The sequence below is a fragment of the Schistocerca piceifrons genome, chromosome 1 (genome assembly GCF_021461385.2).
Source record: "Schistocerca piceifrons isolate TAMUIC-IGC-003096 chromosome 1, iqSchPice1.1, whole genome shotgun sequence".
NCBI lineage: Eukaryota > Metazoa > Arthropoda > Insecta > Orthoptera > Acrididae > Schistocerca > Schistocerca piceifrons.
The window spans coordinates 725,332,839-725,351,706 of record NC_060138.1 but is presented as its reverse complement, the minus strand read 5'-3'; the positions used below and the strand labels follow the sequence as shown (position 1 = coordinate 725,351,706).

The following is an 18,868-nucleotide window of genomic DNA, read 5'->3' as shown; positions in this document are numbered from 1 at the left end:
TCACAAAGAAACAAGAAAAACGGTATGCAGCGAACTTTTGGATCAGTACGAGAATGGTGGAGATGAATTTCTTGGAAGAATTGTGACAGGTGATGAAACATGGCTCCATCATTTTTCACCAGAGACGAAGAGGCAATCAATGGAGTGGCATCATACAAATTCACCCATAAAAAAAATTAAAAAAAAATCAGAACCCCACCTTCTGCTGGAAAAGTTATGGCTACGGTGTTTTTCGATTCCGAAGGACTCTTGCTTGTTGACATCATGCCAAGTGGAACCACCATAAATTCTGATGCATATGTGACGACACTGAAGGAACTTCAAGCTCGACTTAGTCGTGTTCGACCACATCGGCAAAAGCAGGATGTTTTGCTGTTGCACAATGCATGGCCACATGTCAGTCAAAAATCCATGGAAGCGATCACAAAACTCGAATGGACAACACTGAAACACCCGCCTTACAGTTCTGACCTGGCTCCATGTGACTATCATCTCCTTGGGAAACTGAAAGACTCTCTTCGTGGAACAAGGTTTGAAGATGATGACTCCCTTGTGCACGCTGACAAACAATGGCCCCAGCAGGTTGGTCCAGAATTTTACCGTGCGGGTATACAGGCGCTGGTTCCAAGATGGCGTAAAGGTAGTTGAGAGGGATGGAAATTGTGTGGAAAAAGGAAAGTATTGTTCCTAAAGGATGTATCTACACACTGTAAAACTTTCAAACATGTAGAATAAAAGATGGATTTTTAAAAAAATGGTGTGCGTTTCTTTTGGAGTGACCCTCTTAGTTCCCTGACTGACGCATTAAGTCTCTAATCTACTTGTAACTCAGTGTATGTTCCGAGCCCAGTGGCTTGCTCGAGCTGACCGCTCCCCGTCCCGCTGTGTGCAGGCCCGCCGCCGCAGCCCCTGGAGGCGTACCTGAACGCCGCGGGCGCGGCGCGGCCCCGCGACGAGCGTCGCGTGCGCCGGCAGCGGCGGGAGGTGCCGCCCCACGACGCGCGCCGCCAGCAGGACGCCTCCGGCTCGACGCCGCCCCCGGAGAAGTCGGTGGGCGTGAACCGCGTCATCCGCGTCGTGTCGACCGGCGACCTGACGTTTCCGCTGGACGAGGCGGCGGCGCGCCAGCAGGCCATCCCCGTGGCCGAGGGCTCGACGGCGGGGGCGGGGGCGGGCCCGGACAGCGAGCCGGCGCCGCACCACCTCATCTGCATGACGACGCCCGGCTTCGCGGCGACGCTGGTGGTGCTGCTGGCCGTGCTGCTGGCGTCGTGCCTGGCGTCGGCGCTGCTGTGCGTGCGCCTGCGCCCGCTGCTCGCCGCCGCCCACAAGCAGCGCCGCCTCCACCCGCCGCCCCCGCCGCCCCAGCCCCTGCCCAAGGCGCGCAGCTGCTTCTACTCGTAGGCCCGCTCGCCGCGCCGGACTCGTCCGCGCGCTCTGCCCTTACCTCAGCCGCCGCGCACACCTGCTCCTCAACCACATTACAGCTACAGACACTTCTTCTCGGGCGTCGATCTTTCTTATCTCCTTCCTTTAAAATTCTTCCGTAGTCTTCTTCGTCTGCTGCCTGTCTAGGGAGGACGCCTTTACGGTGATGGGAATTCTGTGCGGTTACCCGCTACGACGAATAAGCGACGTCATTTTTATGTGAGTAGGCTTTTACGGCCGGTGCAAGATTCAATAGAAGCCTTCTGATCGTGTGACTGCATCGCGCAAAGTGCAGCAATGTTTCGGTCATTACTACGGTTCATCGTCAGGGTACCATCTAAACTCTTCACGAAACTCCAGTAAAGGTCTCTGCAGGATGACTCGCGTTCTGTAAAAACCCGCAATATTTCGTAAGTGATAGTACACAAAGCTAGCAAGGATTTCGCTGCATTGTTAATATTCGTATCCATTTATTTCATTTCGCCTTTTTATTTCTCAATACACATACAATGTGGCGCGAGTGTGGTCTACCACTGCTATTGACCTTCAAATTTACCATATTATTGCCAAAAGTGTACCTGAAACAGACAGACGGTTTACAGCACTGTTTTTAAAATTTCTGATATGTCTATAAACCACTGCCTCCGTTCGATGTTCGCGGGCTGAGAAAGTACAGTGTGGTTGTAATTAATGTGCAGCTACTCACAGAGGTCTTGTGCGAGCTGTAATTGTCGTATGGCAGCGAAACTTGCTAGGTATTCTGAAGCGTTAATGCGGAACCGATTTACGCTGAAAAAAAAATTAATTCCAATTTTGGCTACCGGGTGCAAATCTGGCACTCTGAATGCAAGAAACACGTACTGAAATGTTTCGGTATGTAACGGATTACTAACAGAACGTAGGAAGAAAAGGTAAAACAAGTGAAAAAGCCTTAAAGTTCACATTATTATTACCACTGCTTACACAGTTTATTCAGTATGAGCACTGGAGAGGTCGACGAGATGATGTACAGTGTCGGATTTTCACATGATGGCCAGAATTGGAACTAATTTTTTCCATATCAAAGAATTAACGTATCTACCAAGTTTCCTTGCCACACGATAATTACTGCCCGTCCTAGACCTCCTTGAGTAGTTGCACCTTAATTAACTATACCTGATACATCAAAATACGCTTCTGGGCATTAAAACTTGTTGAAAACATTTTAGTGTTCTTGAGGCCATTTTGAAACGTTCAGTGTCAGCATGCTCTGTTACAGCATGACAAGAGCAGTGAACAACTCATCTTGTGGTTGATTGAATGACAGGAGAATGTAGGTGCAGAGTCGAGGTGCTTTATTACTTATGTTTGTAACTGTTTGCTGGTATTAGAAAAATCTGTGATTCCCGTGGCGGCACTTAGCCGCGTGTGGAGCTTTTGCTACATAAGGGTTTGTCTGCGCCACGATGTGCTCACACTTCCAGAGATCTTTTATTGAAACTGTTCATTTTTCTTTCTTTCACTGTTTTCTGTGGTACTGGAGTTTCACTTTTGCTTCTTCTGCCATTCCTTCTCCAGTTAATGTATCGATACAGCAGACACACTATTGGACATTGTTGTCACAGCTGCCGCAAATGCTACCTCATGTTTCTTACACTAACAACGATCACAGCTTCGCGAACAATTTTCTGGCTGGAGTTACCCTAGGCGCATACAGTAGTTGGAGATGTATTAACAAGATGGTGCTGCCAAGTAGGTTCCCCATAACATAGGTGCGAATACCTCTCCTATGCAATAAACTGCTAGAAAATGTTTTCAACAGGTCTAGCATTCCATTCTTTGACTAATGCATCACAGCTATGAATCGAATTACGTGAACGCCACAGTATCCGCCCTCCTAAAATAACACTGTGTACAAATTTAGGAATTACAATAGACGGAAAATGTGGTTCGATCGTATATGTTCCTTAAGAACTGATTATGTGTACTTTTAGTGCATTACATACAGATCTACTTCCAGAGCGAGTTTAATCACAAATAAATTTAGGTTGGCTCCTATTTTGAAACCTATAAATGGTTTTTTGGCTGCTCGACTGTCCTTTTCATTCTCTCTGTTCTTAGGAACTTGACTTATCTAGGAGTCTGCTATTGCAGCACCTACGTACTTGCCTCGGAAATAGTTCTGGTGTTTAGTATTCTTCGTAAGTTACTTTCAACCTGTCCCTTACTACTATGTGCAGAGCGCATGATCAGCTATTGCTATCGCGAAGTCACTGTAGCTGTGTCGACTCGTCAGTATCAAGGAGCAAGATTTCGTACAAATAGTGTAAAACCTTAATTGTTGGTCAAAACTAATAACAACGCACCAGTACACCTACTCATAAAGTTGCACTACTGGCAACAGCATTTTCGAATGATGACATAGATTCAGCTTCGTGACTCAGGTCAGTCCCTCCCAATATTACTATGATGTACTGCTGAAACTTCTGATTACTTATTTGAGTAATTAGAATTTTCGGAAACTTAGTGAAGCCATAGACACAGATGTCACTGTACGTTGTTAGCTTCATTTATGAAAATGTTACTAGTGACACGGAAGTTCAATCTCATCAATGACTGACGTTAGATGTACATACTTTTCTAATTATACCAGACACATCACTTCCACATTTTTGACAGGTACGAGTCAATTTATCGTACTAATATCATTTAGTTGGAGAAGAGCAGCAGTGACACCTATCGATAGCAAACTGGTCAAAAACTCAAAGAACATTCACCATTTTAATGTGTGTGTAATTATATTGTATGCTACTTTTTAGTGCACGAGATAGTAAACTCCTTGCTCATTTTTACGTCGCTGAAGGTCAAGTTTGTCTCCGAAATCGTGGGTAACTTACAAACTCTAAAGACAACAACAACATTTGGTGTCTGCACAAGTACCTAATACAATCATGCTTAATGTTTTATTGTGTAACACAGAGTGTACAGAACTGTTTCATGACTTGACTAGGGTATCTAAAGGGGAAATGGTGCAAGTAGAATTTAGTTCGAGACGTCTGTTTCCTTTCGTTACAATAGAGTTTTTACAGGGATTCCACAAGCGTTCCGATTGGCTTGCTGTCTACCAGAACAACGTGACTAGTTATGTACCACTAAACATCATTATTTGGTTAGCCGTAGCTAATTCCCTGTAAATTTCTTTGATAAGTACTACTATGTGTTTACTAAAGTGATTTTTTATATTAATGTCTGCTTTACGTGTTCCTGTCATGCCAGTGCAGTATGTTAACCTGGAGATGGGAAGCCATTCTTGTAACGCTAGCCTGGAACGATATAGTCAGAAACAGTGGTGTCGTACCACTTCAAAATGAGAATCTTCTCTTCTCCTCTTCTTTATTACAGAGAATGAAGCAACAGATTAAAATAGTCATATGTGTACATCCAGAATGGCAGAGTTATTGGAAAAGCGACTAGGTAGCGTCCTTCTTCGGTATTTGTTAAAAATACTGTGACAGTAAAAGCCCATTAACATAAGATGTGTGCTAAATAGTTTTTATTCGTCTCTCCACTGAAAAGTGCGGTAACATGTGTGCCTCTTCTCTCCACAAAAATTACTAGTTGAACTGTGTGTTATATTTAGTATTTCTGAGAATGAGTAGCTCTTTTTTCAACAACATTGCCAATCTGGATATATTAAAAGTGTAAATCTGTTTTCGAGATTACTCTGTATATAGTCCACGTATAATATAAGTAATCTTTGTGTACAGAATGTGTGATCTATTTATTTGAGTGCGACTGTGTCAGTCGGGTGTGTGTTAAGTGATACAGGCAGGAACGCCGCCATTCTGTCTGCTCACTATTTAATTCACTATGAACGGCGACGATCCTGCGGTAATCAACAGTTATTTATGTCCTTCTGCGACACAACGTAGGCTTCGTGAACGATGTTTGCATTAAAAAAGAACGCAAACTGAAGCTACAGTTGTTCCAGTTTCATAGATACTTGTTTGCATTAGCAATAAAGATTCAGAATGAAGATAATTTCTTTTGTTCGTAATATTAAATGACTATCATATGCTCGTAAGGTCTTCCAACAGACGTGAATATTGTAACGCAGAGACAGAAATAAGAATATGAGGAAAATCTTCTGAGCGAAATATTCCCTTTGATTGAAACAGGACTTTAAATTCACAGAGGATGTACGCAGAGTTATTCAACAGTGTCAGATCTTGAACTTCCCAAGTGTAGTGGATGTAAGATGAAAAGAGATTGCTTAACGCTCTAGGCAACGTGCCACCAACACATCTTGAAAAGCGAGCATGGAAGTTTTGGAATTTCGCCTTCGATTTCAGTAGGCGGTGTCTTGTTCTAACGGCCCGACTGCCGTGAAAGGGATAGACTGCGTGTACGCATGTCTTTCAATCAAAATTTTAGTAGACGATGCCGACTTCTTTTGTAATTAGATATATTGCAGGTCTACACTGGTGTACTAATTCTCTGAGTGATTAAGGTTCAAAAAGACCTTTAATGTTATGGGCCTCAGCCAAAAGCTGAAGAAAAACAACTCATTTTCCACTACCTGAGTGAATCAAAGTAAAATAAGACGGTGATCAGGCAGAAGAAAAATATATTGTCCTTCTACTTTCTATGACATTTTGATGAAGATGTTACATTTTCACAGAAAATGTGGTACCGGCGTAATCCCTACAATTAATTACAACCCTTCGTCAAATTATACAAAAATGAGTCACTACCTGAAAACATAGCGAAAATGGAAGTAAGTGCACCGGTAACATGTGAAAACTGAAGTTTTCCGTTTAAAATATGAATGCTAAGGAAGCAGCTCCAAAACTTATCTGAACAGATGGAGTATTTATTTCTCTCTTTGCGTGGTATTTGGAGACCGATTGAGACTCTGAGAATCTGAAATGTAAACTTGTATGATATATGAAATGTGTATGACTCTGATCATGTCAGTGCAAGTATGAATGATATTTATTGGCTTGTGTTAATTTATTCTGTAATTTATATTTTGATAACAAAAATAAAGTATTTCATATTTGTATATTTCCACTCATTTCATTTCTGTAATCTTAAAGCAGTGAATAGTTTTCATCAAGTTTAGAGTTAGCAGTTACTCCAAGGTCCTAAAAAAATGTCATGCACGTGATTACTTAGTCTGTCGTCCGAATATACTTTTCACTCGTTGTTTCTTGTCATTTCTCCAACGACTTTCAACAGTTTAATTTAAAGGAACAAACAAATTATGTTATGTTGATGCCATAGTCTGCAAAATGAGCCCGCACACAACGACCAACAAAAAGTTAGAAGGATGGATTTCTCTCGCAAACAGTGTAATGACAAATGAATCATAATTATATGTAACTAGAAGTAGCAATTGCTACAAACAATACTCATTTTCTTATCAGCAAAAAAAAACAATATAAAAAAACTATAGTAATTTCCATTCAACTTTCACAATACTAATATGCAAAATTTGCAACTAATACGTCACGTATAGGAATATAAAATTGTGTATTTCACTAACCAGTCATTCTCGCCCAGGTCCAGCCGTGAATGGTACTTACAGAAACCTTCATGTCTGCTACAGTATAAAGTTTCCTCTGTAGGGCACTTCACAATTGTTTGTAAAGTACACACCTAAATGGAGTCCCTGTACAAAACTGTCAACAAGTGAAATTCTTCTGCTATTGTGGACCTTGCAGACATATTGTTACAAGTCTAAGAGTTTTCGCAGATGAGGAGGTTATCTGTACGTGATCAACAGTCTGAAAAAAGCTGTAGATATATTCAGTAAGATATTAATAAGAACTCAAAGTGGTGTAAAGAGTAACAACTTGATTTAGATGTTCAGAAATGTAAAACTATGCCTTCCACAAAATGAAGATACATAACTGCAATATCCGTGATTCACAGGTGGTATCGATCAACATGCAATTACTTGGGTGTAAGAGTTTCTAGGTATATATAAAGGAACGATAACAGTCTTCGTAAAACCTGAAGCAGGTGGCAAACTGCTGTTCATTCGTACAACACTAGGGAAATGCAATCAGTGTACAAAGTAAATCACATGCAAAACCTATTCCAAAATATTGCTCAAGTGTGTGGACCCCTTACCAAATACGACTAACAGTGGTTGCTGAATGAATATAAAAAAAGGCAACACGAATGGTCAAAGGTTTTTCGATCCATTGAGAGTGCCACAAAAATGCAGAAAGAACTGAACTAGCAGATGCTTGTGGATAGACGTTAACATGAAATATACCACGGGGTAACAATTAAGTAGCAAATATCTTTATTTCTCGGCATAATTCGATGCTGCAGTAGCTGTAAAAGGACTTGCAAGTTACCTGGACCACCAAAATTTTGGGAACTTGCTGAGTTCTTCGCAGTTCTTCACACAGGTCCGGTAATGCTATGAGATATTTCAAAGGTTTTTCATGAAGTTGCTTATATCATGAAAACTATTAGTTGGAAAATGTTCCTAATATTTCTACATTACACAAATACAAATGGAATGCTAATTTCAGTCCTTACAAAAACTACCCTGTATTTACTAAATGAGAATTACTTATGTTTTATGTTCAAGTATCAATTAGTAAAAGTCGAACCAGCATTTCCTAAAGTCAGAATGAAATGAATGATAGAAAATGAATCAGTATAATAAACTGAATGCTAAATGACCACATAAATGAAATAAGGTTGTTAAAAAATTTATAAGCCTGTAATGTGGGAACCTGGCACTTGAGGTCAAAACTTCATGTAATATTTGACCTAACGATTGTATATTGGTACGTCTCAACACCCCCGTCTCCCAAGAGTATAGCAGATGTGAATCAGATATAATACCCTGCCAAAAACAAAACTTTGATCAGTTGCCAGAAACATGGCATAAAATTCTCCCAAAATTACCAATCAACACAACATGAAATTGACTTTAGCTAACATAAAATGTGACAGAGAGTATAGTAGATCAAATATGCAAACATTATGAACAAAAGTTCGAAACAAAGCTTAGAGCAAAGATTCAAATTTAAACCTTGTCCATTTCCATATAATTTGAAAAAGAAATACGTTCTTATATGCATATCTCACTCCCTGAGAAGATTCCGGTCCATTTTTGATAACTCCTCCTTCTAGTATCTTTATATTTCTCTGGTGCTCCCAGGCACACAGTTTGTGTTCAGCAATTTCTGCAAATACAAACAACCAACTGTTATTCATTATTCACAACTGCAACATACATAGCACAGTATACAAAGAAACAAAACAGGTAACAGTATATACATAGTTGATGCTGAAATATGGAGATATAGTGCCTATATTGAAGTCCTAGATTTCATTACCATTACACAAATGTTGCTCTGTAGACTGTAGCTTTATAGCAAGATAGGTTTTGGTCCATACTACCAATACGGGTGTTCAGCTTCCTCCAATGCTCTTTGTGAGTGACATGTACATTCCCAAATATCACCTCCAAGACAGAATAAATGTTAAAACAGTGTTGAGGTAGCAAGCTAACGAGTATGTGTTTTCATTGATAAAACTTATTTTCAATTTCTCTGCTGGTTTGTATATTCATTTTGATATTACACTTGCTATCTCTGCACAGTAGTCATAACTCAGGAAACATCAATATGTTTAGCAATACTTCTTCCAGATGAAGGAAACAATGTACAGGCACATGCTTTTGTCTAGTGTCCCTCTCATGTCAGCAAGGTAATGTGTATATTCATAAAATAAAAAAATTAGCAATTAATAATTTCTGTCCTTCAGTCTTTTAGTTCTATAGAATTGTGGTTATCTAAGGTAAGTAATACTGTGCAGGTACATGCTTTTGTGGAAGTATTTCTCATACTGATGAATGAAAAAATTTCATGTAATGATGAATCAATATGTTTTCTGTGCAAATTATATGATTAACAATTATTAATCCAGTCAGATGTGTCACTACAAATTATAAATTATACGCAAATTCTATTTAGTTTTTTGATCCAACAAAGTTACATTACAGTAAGCAACAACTGCCCTTCACCATAGCCCTTCCAGAGTAACCCTCCTTTCAAATTACCTTAAATGTACTGTGTAAGTAGCATTCATTGCGTCTGTCATACAAATATTTTTGTTACATAATATACTGGAAATGTGCAGAACACAGCTCAATAGTAAACTTTCATTTCAGTGCCCCTGTAATCTCCCATAAATTAATCACATAAGTTTTGCAATTGAACACCGCAAAAAAAAAAAAACGAACTCAAGCATAAGTTTAGAAGTGTGCCACTGAGACTATCTGCGTTTACTATAGAAGAATGTGAAATGTAAATTTAGTAAACTACCATACAACACAGAAAAACACTCCCATCATCCTGAACCTTGACGATTGACCTTACAATACATGAACAGTAAACAGATTCTAAATAAAAGAAATCAATATGCATGTATCTGATAAGAACATTGACAAAATGGCTTCAGAAACAACTGTGACTTCTATCAGTCAGACATTTTTTCAATATATTATTCAATATCTCTCTGCATGGATTTTGTCTCTCTCTCTCTCTCTCTCTCTCTCTCTCTCTCTCTCTCTCTCTCTGTGTGTGTGTGTGTGTGTGTGTGTACCATAAAACATAGATAATTAGTTTTTTATCAGTAAGATATTACAAATAACGTTAGGGGCTATACAGGGTGTTACAAAAAGGTACGGCCAAACTTTCAGGAAACATTCCTCACAGACAAAGAAAGAAAAGATGTTATGTGGACATGTGTCCGGAAACGCTTACTTCCCATGTTGGAGCTCATTTTAGTTCTTCCACCTACGCTCAATGGAGCACGTTATCATGATTTCATACGAGATACTCTACCTGTGCTACTAGAACATGTGCCTTTACAAGTACGACGCAGCATGTTGTTCATGCACGATGGAGCTCCTGCACATTTCAGTCGAAGTGTTCGTACACTTCTCAACAATAGATTCGGTGACCGATGGATTGGTAGAGGCGGACCAATTCCATGGCCTCCACGCTCTCCTGACCTCAACTCTCTTGACTTTCATTTATGGGGGCATTTGAAAGCTCTTGTCTACGCAACCCAGGTACCAAATGTAGAGACTCTTCGTGCTCGTATTGTGGACGGCTGTGATACAATACGCCATTCTCCAGGGCTGCATCAGCGCATCAGGGATTCCATGCGACGGAGGGTGGATGCTTGTATCCTATCTAACGGAGGACATTTTGAACATTTCCTGAAACAAAGTGTTTGAAGTCACGCTGGTACGTTCTGTTGCTGTGTGTTTCCATTCCATGATTAATGTGATTTGAAGAAAACTAATAAAATGAGCTCTAACATGGAAAGTAAGCGTTTCCGGACACATGTCCACATAACATATTTTCTTTCTTTCTGTGTGAGAAATGTTTCCTGAAAGTTTGGCCGTACCTTTTTGTAACACCCTGTATACATTCAGCTGAGTTAATATTACGTTTGAGTTGTTTGTGCAGCATAAACAACGCAGAAGTCTTCCATGTGAACATGTTTGAGACACTGTATTAATAAAATCCAATGACTTCTTCCGAATAGTCTACTACCAGTCACTCAGCAGCTTCATGGCAAGAACAATAATGTAAAATAGTATTGACTGCACTGACTGTGTATCATTGACTTCCTTTTTCCTTTACCAGTAGAAAATAAATCATGTGAAACAGCATGTAAAGACAACATTTATGTATAAAGTAGTTTCAAGTGAGGTAAGAGTGTATTATCTCTTAACAACCTGAGGAAATATATTCCAGTATCAATAGTAATTCACAGATGTGGTTTCTTTTTTAAGATTGCTAGTAAAACTGCCAATTTCAAGCATAAAATTCTGTCTGCATAATCAAGTGTTCACTTCAAAACAACTCAGGACAGTATTTAAAATCCACTCCTTGAAAAGCTGTTCCAATAACAAGCAAAATGTGTCTCACATATGTAATATTACCTGTGATAATTTGTAGTATATAGCTGTGTAGCTGGCAAATGAATACAAATAAGATGAAATTAATAGAGAAAGGAAATAAAGTTTGGCACACAGAGATTCTTTGTAAGACTAACATTTCATCTTTTGTTACTGAGTAACTTTTATATGTAACCTTCTTCATGACCATAACTCCACAGTATTAGGTAAAAGAAAACTGACATCCACTAGACAGATGACAGCAGTAAGAACAGAGTAAAGGAACAGTCAGAGTAGCTCTACATCAGAAGATTAAATTACAGAAGCAAGCTGCCATACTCTTAATGTGCAAAGAAAACAAGTTTCCGTAAGGGAATATTGGCACTGTTGCAAAATAGACTTATATATCATATTTTATGTATTCAGAAAATAGTACGTAAAAGATTTATAACTTGGTAGTATGTAATAATATGTAAAAGATTTCTAACTTTTCCACTCCACATCATATGGCAGTTCACTTCCTCTTTCCACATCTGTAAGTTTTTAGTTGTAGTACATTCCTTAATACAAATATTTTTTTGTTTTAAGATAACCTAATTTGTAAGCATCTGAATGAGGCTTTGATATTACTTCAGATGGTCCAATGTATATCTTATTTTTTTAAATTTCATTACTAATTGCTCCAGATCTCCAATTCTGAACTGTACAACTTTTCTGTCATGTCTCTGTTTCCTTAAATTGTACTGTTATTCCTCCCATTTCTTGTGCAGTTAAGCTTCTACATTCAGGGTAGTCTAGTAGTTCATTCAAAACATTGTCAGGTTTTTTGTTGTACATAATTTCATATGGTGAAAATGCAGTAGTAGCATGCTATAAAGTGTCTTCAAAGTTCCTCACATAGTACATCCACCCTCAATGATTTTTACTGCAATGCATTCTAAAAAAATCTACTTATCTCTCTTATGCACCTTTCTGTTGGATTGCTACCACACAGGATTAGCTGAGCGGTCTAAGGCACTGCAGTCATGGACTGTGTGGCTGGTCCCGGTGGAGGTTCGAGTCCTCCCTCGGGCATGGGTGTATGTGTTTGTCCTTTTAGGATAATTTAGGTTAAGTAGTGTGTTATTTATTTATTTGTTTATTTATTTACATGTCAAGTTCCGTAGGACCAAATTGAGGAGCAAATCTCCAAGGTCATGGAACGTGTCAGTACATGAACTTACAACATAAAAGTAATAACAGATAAAAATAAATGTTCATGAACCTGAAAGAAAATCAGTCCATAAGTTTAAGCAAACGCTATCAGCAATACAATGAGAATTAGCTTACTTTTTCAAGGAACTCCTCGACAGAATAGAAGGAGTGACCCACGAGGAAACTCTTCAGTTTCGATTTGAAAGCGCGTGGATTACTGCTAAGATTTATGAATTCGAGTGGCAGCTTATTGCAAATGGATGCAGCAGTATACGCACACCTTTTTGCTCAAGAGTTAAGGAAGTCCGATCCAGATGCAGGTTTGATTTCTGCCGAGTATTAACCGAGTGAAAGCTGCTTATTCTTGGAAATAAACTAATATTGGTAACAAGAAACAACAATAAGGAATATACATATTGAGAAGCCAATGTCAAAATACCCAGACTTGTGAACAGAGGTCGACAAGAGGTTCGTGAACTCACACCACTTATTGCTCGAACCGCCCGTTTCTGAGCCAAAAATATCCTTCTAGAATGGGAAGAGTTACCCCAAAACATAATAACATACGACATAAGTGAATGAAAATAAGCAAAGTAGACTAATTTACGTGTCGAAGTATCACTCACTTTCGATACCGTTCGAATAGTGAAAATGGCAGTATTAAGTCCTCGAACAAGATCCTGAACGTGGGCTTTCCACGACAGCTTACTATATATCTGAACACCTAGGAATTTGTTGAATTGTGTGTTAGAAACTATAAAAACGGAGTCTTACTGTGATTTAACGTTAGTTTATTTTCTACAAGCCATGAACTGAGGTCATGTACTGCACTACTTGAAACCGAGTCAATGTTGCACACAACATCCTTTACTACCAAGCTAGTGTCATCAGCAAACAGAAATATTTTAGAGATACCCATAATACTAGAGGGCATATCATTTATATAAATAAGGAACAGGAGCAGCCCCAACACTGATCCCTGGGGCACCCCCCACTTGACAGTACCCCATTCAGATCCCACATCACAGCCGTTATCAACATTGTGAATAATGACCTTTTGCTGCCTGTTGCTAAGGTAAGAGGTGAACCAATTGTGAGCTACTCCCCTTATTCCGTAATGGTCCAACTTCTGGAACAATATTGTGAGATTAACACAGTCAAATGCCTTTGTTAAATCAAAAAATAAGCTAGCGTTTTAAAACTTTTTGTTTAGTCCATACAGTACCTCACAGAGTAAAGAGAATATAGCATTTTCAGTAGTCAAACGACTTCTAAAGCCGAACTGTAGATTTGATAGCAAATCGTGTGATATAAAATGATCAATTAACCTTACATACACAGTCTTTTCGATAACTTTTGCAAACACTGATGGCATAGAAATAGGTCTAAAATTATCTACATTATCCTTTTCTCCCTTTTCATAAAGCGGTTTTACTACTGAGTACTTTAATTGCTCAGGAAACTGACCATTCCTAAAGGAAAAATTACAAATATGGCTAAATACAGGGCTAACATGTGCAGCACAGTACTGTAATATTCTACTGGACACTCCATCATAACCATGAGAGTCCTTAGTATTCAGCGATTTAATTATTGACTCAATCTCCCTCTTGTTTGTATCACAGAGGAGTATTTCAGACGTCAATCTCAGAAAGGCATTAGCTAAGAAATTTATATGATTTCCTGTAGAAACTAAATTTTTATTTAATTGACCAGCAATTCTCAGAAAATGATTGTTGAATACTGTACATATATCTGACTTATCAGTAACAGAAATTTTATTACTGCGAATTGACTTTATATCATCAGCCTTGTGCTGCTGACCAGACACTTCCTTCACAACTGACCATATGACTTTACTTTTATCCTGTGAACTAGCTATTCTATTTGCATACCACATAATTTTGCCTTGCTAATAACATTTTTAAGCACCTTACAATAGTGTTTGTAATGGGCTACTGTAGCTTGATTGTGACTACTTATAACATTTTGATATAATTGCCACTTTGTTCTACACGATATCCTTATCCCACCAATCAGCCAACCAGGCTGTCCATCGCTGCTAGTACCTCGTTTAGAATGTTCTAATGGAAAGCAACTCTCAAAGAGCATGAGAAATGTGTTATGGAAAGTATTGTATTTATCATCTATATCTGTAAACATCTTGCCACTCTTGTTCCTTGACAAGTCTTGAAAAACTCTCTATTGCTGTTGGATTAACTTTCCTACGTAGTTTGTAATTAAATACGACATCAGTTTGAGTACAAAAACCTTTTAGTGTTAAAATTTGTGCATCATGGCCTGAAAGGCCATTCACCCTTTTACTAACAGAATGCCCATCTAGTAATGAAGAATGAATAAAAATGTTGTCTATGACTGTGCTACTGTTCCCCTGCACCCTAGTTGGAAAAAACATAGTTTGCATCAGATCATATGCATTTAGGAGATCTACCAACATCCTTTTTCTTGCACAATCATGTACAAAATTAATACTGAAGTCACCACATATAACTACTTTCTGATACTTCCTACAAAGTGAATCAAGAACCTTCTCTAGCTTAAGCAAAAATGCTCTGAAGTCAGAGTTAGGGGACCTATAAACAACAGCAATTAGAAGTTTAGTTTCACTAAAAAAAAAATTCAACTAATACTGGACAACTTTCAAATATCTGTTCAGTGCTGTGTCGTGATACGTCTATGTACTCAAATGAAATACTGTTTTTTTACATACAGAGCCACTCCCCCACCCCGCAAGGAACTCCTTGAGAAACAGCTAGCTAATCTGTAGCCTGGTAAAGGAAGCCTCTGAATTATCAAATTATTTAAGTGGTGCTCTGATATACCAATAATTTCAGAGTTAACATCTATTATTAGTTCACTAACTTTAATACCTCTTATATTTTGATGAAATATGCTAATTCCTTGGAAACATTACATCCTCTGGAGGTGAGCCCTTAGTTAGAGGCACTTCCTTTAAGCAGGTATACCTATCAGCTGACTTCAGTCTAAAAAAGGTGCAGCTCTAACACCAACTTCTACAGGAATTTTTCCATGAGTGATACCACTACCACCACCACCACCCACTACACTGTCACCTATAAGCTTAGACAGCCTCCCCTTCCCATACCTATTGAGGTACAGGCCATGCCTAGGGAAACCCCATCTACTGATACATCCAACTGGCACCACTGAGATGTGATCCACGCCCTCCGCCATCAGTGCCCTCCCCAGCCCCACATTAACACGCCTAGCAGCCGCATTAAGGTGAGGCCGATCATGACGCTGAAACTGTTGCACAAAATGCACATTAGTGCCACCAGTTTGAGCAGCTATCATAACCAAGTCACCACTGACATCATATTCCCCGTCCCTATCGAGACTGTTCCCTGCTCCACCTACTATCACTACCTGATACTCTTTCGTTAAATTCTTACATAAGCTTAGGGACTGATGACCTTAGCAGTTAAGTCCCATAAGATTTCACACACATTTGAAAATTTTTTTGTTGGATTCCTGGCTGGAAAATATGCAGAAATGATACATGTTTTACATTTTCATCCCTCAAAATTTTTTTTTCCATAGTTTGAAAGTGAATTGTTCCCCATTATCTCAAAGTATGGCTTTGGGTCTCCCCTCATTCCTGAAAACAGTTTTTACACATTTCAGAGATAATGTTCTTGCATGTAGCTTCTCTTAACAGATAAAGTTCGATGAATTTTGAGAACAGATTATCCATCACCACCATATAGGTATAACCACCTTTAGATTTTGGTGGCTCCCAATAAAATCCACCCCTAGTAATTGCAATTGTGATTTTGGTAGAAAATTTTGCTTATAGCCTCCGCATGTTTGATTACTAACTTTTGTTCTCTGACATATGTCACAGGTTGAAAGAGTATAACCCTTCTTGTCATGTTATGAAAATATAAATTTTCTTGAAATTTCTGTACACTTTTGAATATTCTACAATGACCATACCTTTCATGAAGATACCAAATAACTGTGTCTGTTCTGGTCAACATAACTCTGTGATATTTCTCCAGAAAACACCCTTGAAAACTTAAAAGAACAAACCCACTTTTCCTTTTCCTTTCTTACCAATATAGCTTTTTACTAGTTTCCAATTTGAAGCATGATTTGGATTCCACCTGATGTCTTTCCAAATCTTAGTTTTTTTCCATCTCATCTTTAATTCCATTCATAAACAGAATTTTGAAATTTTTATTGTATTCTACTCCAGTCTTCTCATTTTCATTATCCAATGGTAGTCTAGACAATTTATCTGCAGTCATCTTTTCTTTACCTTTTATATATCTAATAGTGTGATTAAACTATGGCAGAAGAGGTGCCCACAGAGTGATCCTCTTGTGTTATAGCTTACACTCCTGTAAATAGTTCAGTACATAATTATTTCATGTACTAAAATATATTTCCTGAATTAGAAAAAATGGCCATTAGATAGCCAATACTCCCTTTTCTGTAACTATGTAATTTTTTTCATGTTTCTGTAGAGCTCTACTTGCAAAAGTTATTGAACAGTGCTTCACTTTCCCATTACAGATTTTTCTTTAAATAAATGAGTCCCAATGCGACTATCACTGCTATCATGAATTATGTAAAAGGGTGCAGAAAGATGATGTCTATATAAGATTTAACTGTGAAAATGTTCTTTCTTTATCTCTTCAAAGGCTTGCTGGCAATTTTCATCTCAAATCCAAATCTGTTATTCTTAAGAGGATTATTCAAACATGGGGCCATTAAGGGCTAATGTTTTTACATATTTTCTGTAGCAATTAGTTAACGTAAAAATGACTTTAACCCCTTTTTTTCTAGGTTTAAGAAATTTTGTTATGACCAAGATAATCTCTCCATTAGGCAAAATTGTCCTCTGTTATGCAGAGCCCCATAAATTTCAGTTTAGTCACTGCAAACTTGCATTTTTCCAATTTTTATGGTCATTCCCCCTTTCCTTAATTTCTGCCCACCCTTTCTTTTAAGATATTGAAATGTTCTTTCCATTTTTTCCCAGTCACTATGTTGTCTACGTGTATAGTTAGTTTGTTTGACAGCTGCTTTCCCAACACACAATCCAAACTCATAATGAATTCAGCAACAGACACATTTCATCTCAAAGTTGTTACACATTACTGGAACCAGCCCTCAACATAGAAAAAAACTGTGTATTTGCTAGACTCAGGTTCAAGAAAATTTAATAAAAACCAGAAGTAAGGTCAAGACTTGACATATAGGATATGCTTCAAATTTATTGAGATGCTGATCTACAATCTCTGGATGGTCTCTTTCTCTCTGCAAGTATTTATTAAACCGTCAGTAATCAAGTACAGTTCTCACTCCCTCATCTCTTTTTCCCAAAACAACCAATGGACTATTCTATTCACTACAACCCCCAGGTCTTCATGGTCTATAGTTCCTTATCAACAGCGTCTATTTTGAAACTAGAACACAGAAAAGTTTTATGACAAATGTCCCAGGTTTCAGACAGAAATCACGTCTGGACTTCAGCACGCCCAAGATGCAACACCAGAAATCGAAGAAGAAGAAGAAGAAGAAGAAGAAGAAGAAGTGAGAATAAAAAAAATCATCAGAGCAGTTGTTTCGAAGAATGACAAATGATCATAGATATTAGTTTTCCCATTTAACTGTCCTTTGTAGGTCATGACACTTTTAATTAATATTTTTCGTAATATTTATGTAAATAAAGTTCGTCTTTTCAGTTTTTGACACTTTATAACTCGAAACCCGTGGACAGTCGTGCTGAGGCACTCGGCCAGTGCACATCGCGCGGTGACGGGCGGTAGCGCGGGCCAGTGTTTACGTCGCGAGCAGTGCTGCGGTGGAGAGCTGAGCAGCGTGTGCGAGCGCTGTTAACGTTTGTTTCTGTACCAATGTCGACAATTAACAGAGCGAACAGCGTTCAGTGTGTTTTCGATCGTGCTGCCTTGCGACCGACGGCTTTTGAAAGCCATGAGTGGATTTTTGAGGATCTGAAATTGCCGGAAGATGACACGTTCCAGTTGGACTTTGTGCAGTACTCGTTATTTATCAAATTTATTTCGAGTGACACTTATGAGAAATTCGTTGAGGAGCATGCTGGTGTGAGACCATTTCGTCATAATGATGGCATTATTAGTAATGTCCAAATCGTGCCTTCGGGATACGGAGTGAGAACCGTCAGGGTATTTAATGTGCCACCTGAGTGCCCTAATGACCTGATAGCACGTTCCCTGTCACTGTACGGCGTTGTTTTGTCGGTTACCAATGAAAAATGGTCGAGTGCATATCGCTACCAAGTTAACAGCG

General features: G+C 38.8%; 1 protein-coding gene across 1 annotated transcript in view; it reads left to right on the top strand.

Moving 5' to 3' along the window:
- LOC124772622 overlaps nucleotides 1-18,134 on the top strand; it is a 109,841-nt gene extending 91,707 nt beyond the window's left edge. The window contains exons 8-9 of the mRNA XM_047249339.1: nucleotides 893-1,317; nucleotides 17,976-18,134. Coding sequence (XP_047105295.1) covers nucleotides 893-1,317; nucleotides 17,976-18,134 — 584 coding nt within the window. The remainder of the gene's footprint in view (nucleotides 1-892; nucleotides 1,318-17,975) is intronic.
- The last annotated feature ends 734 nt before the right edge of the window (nucleotides 18,135-18,868 follow it).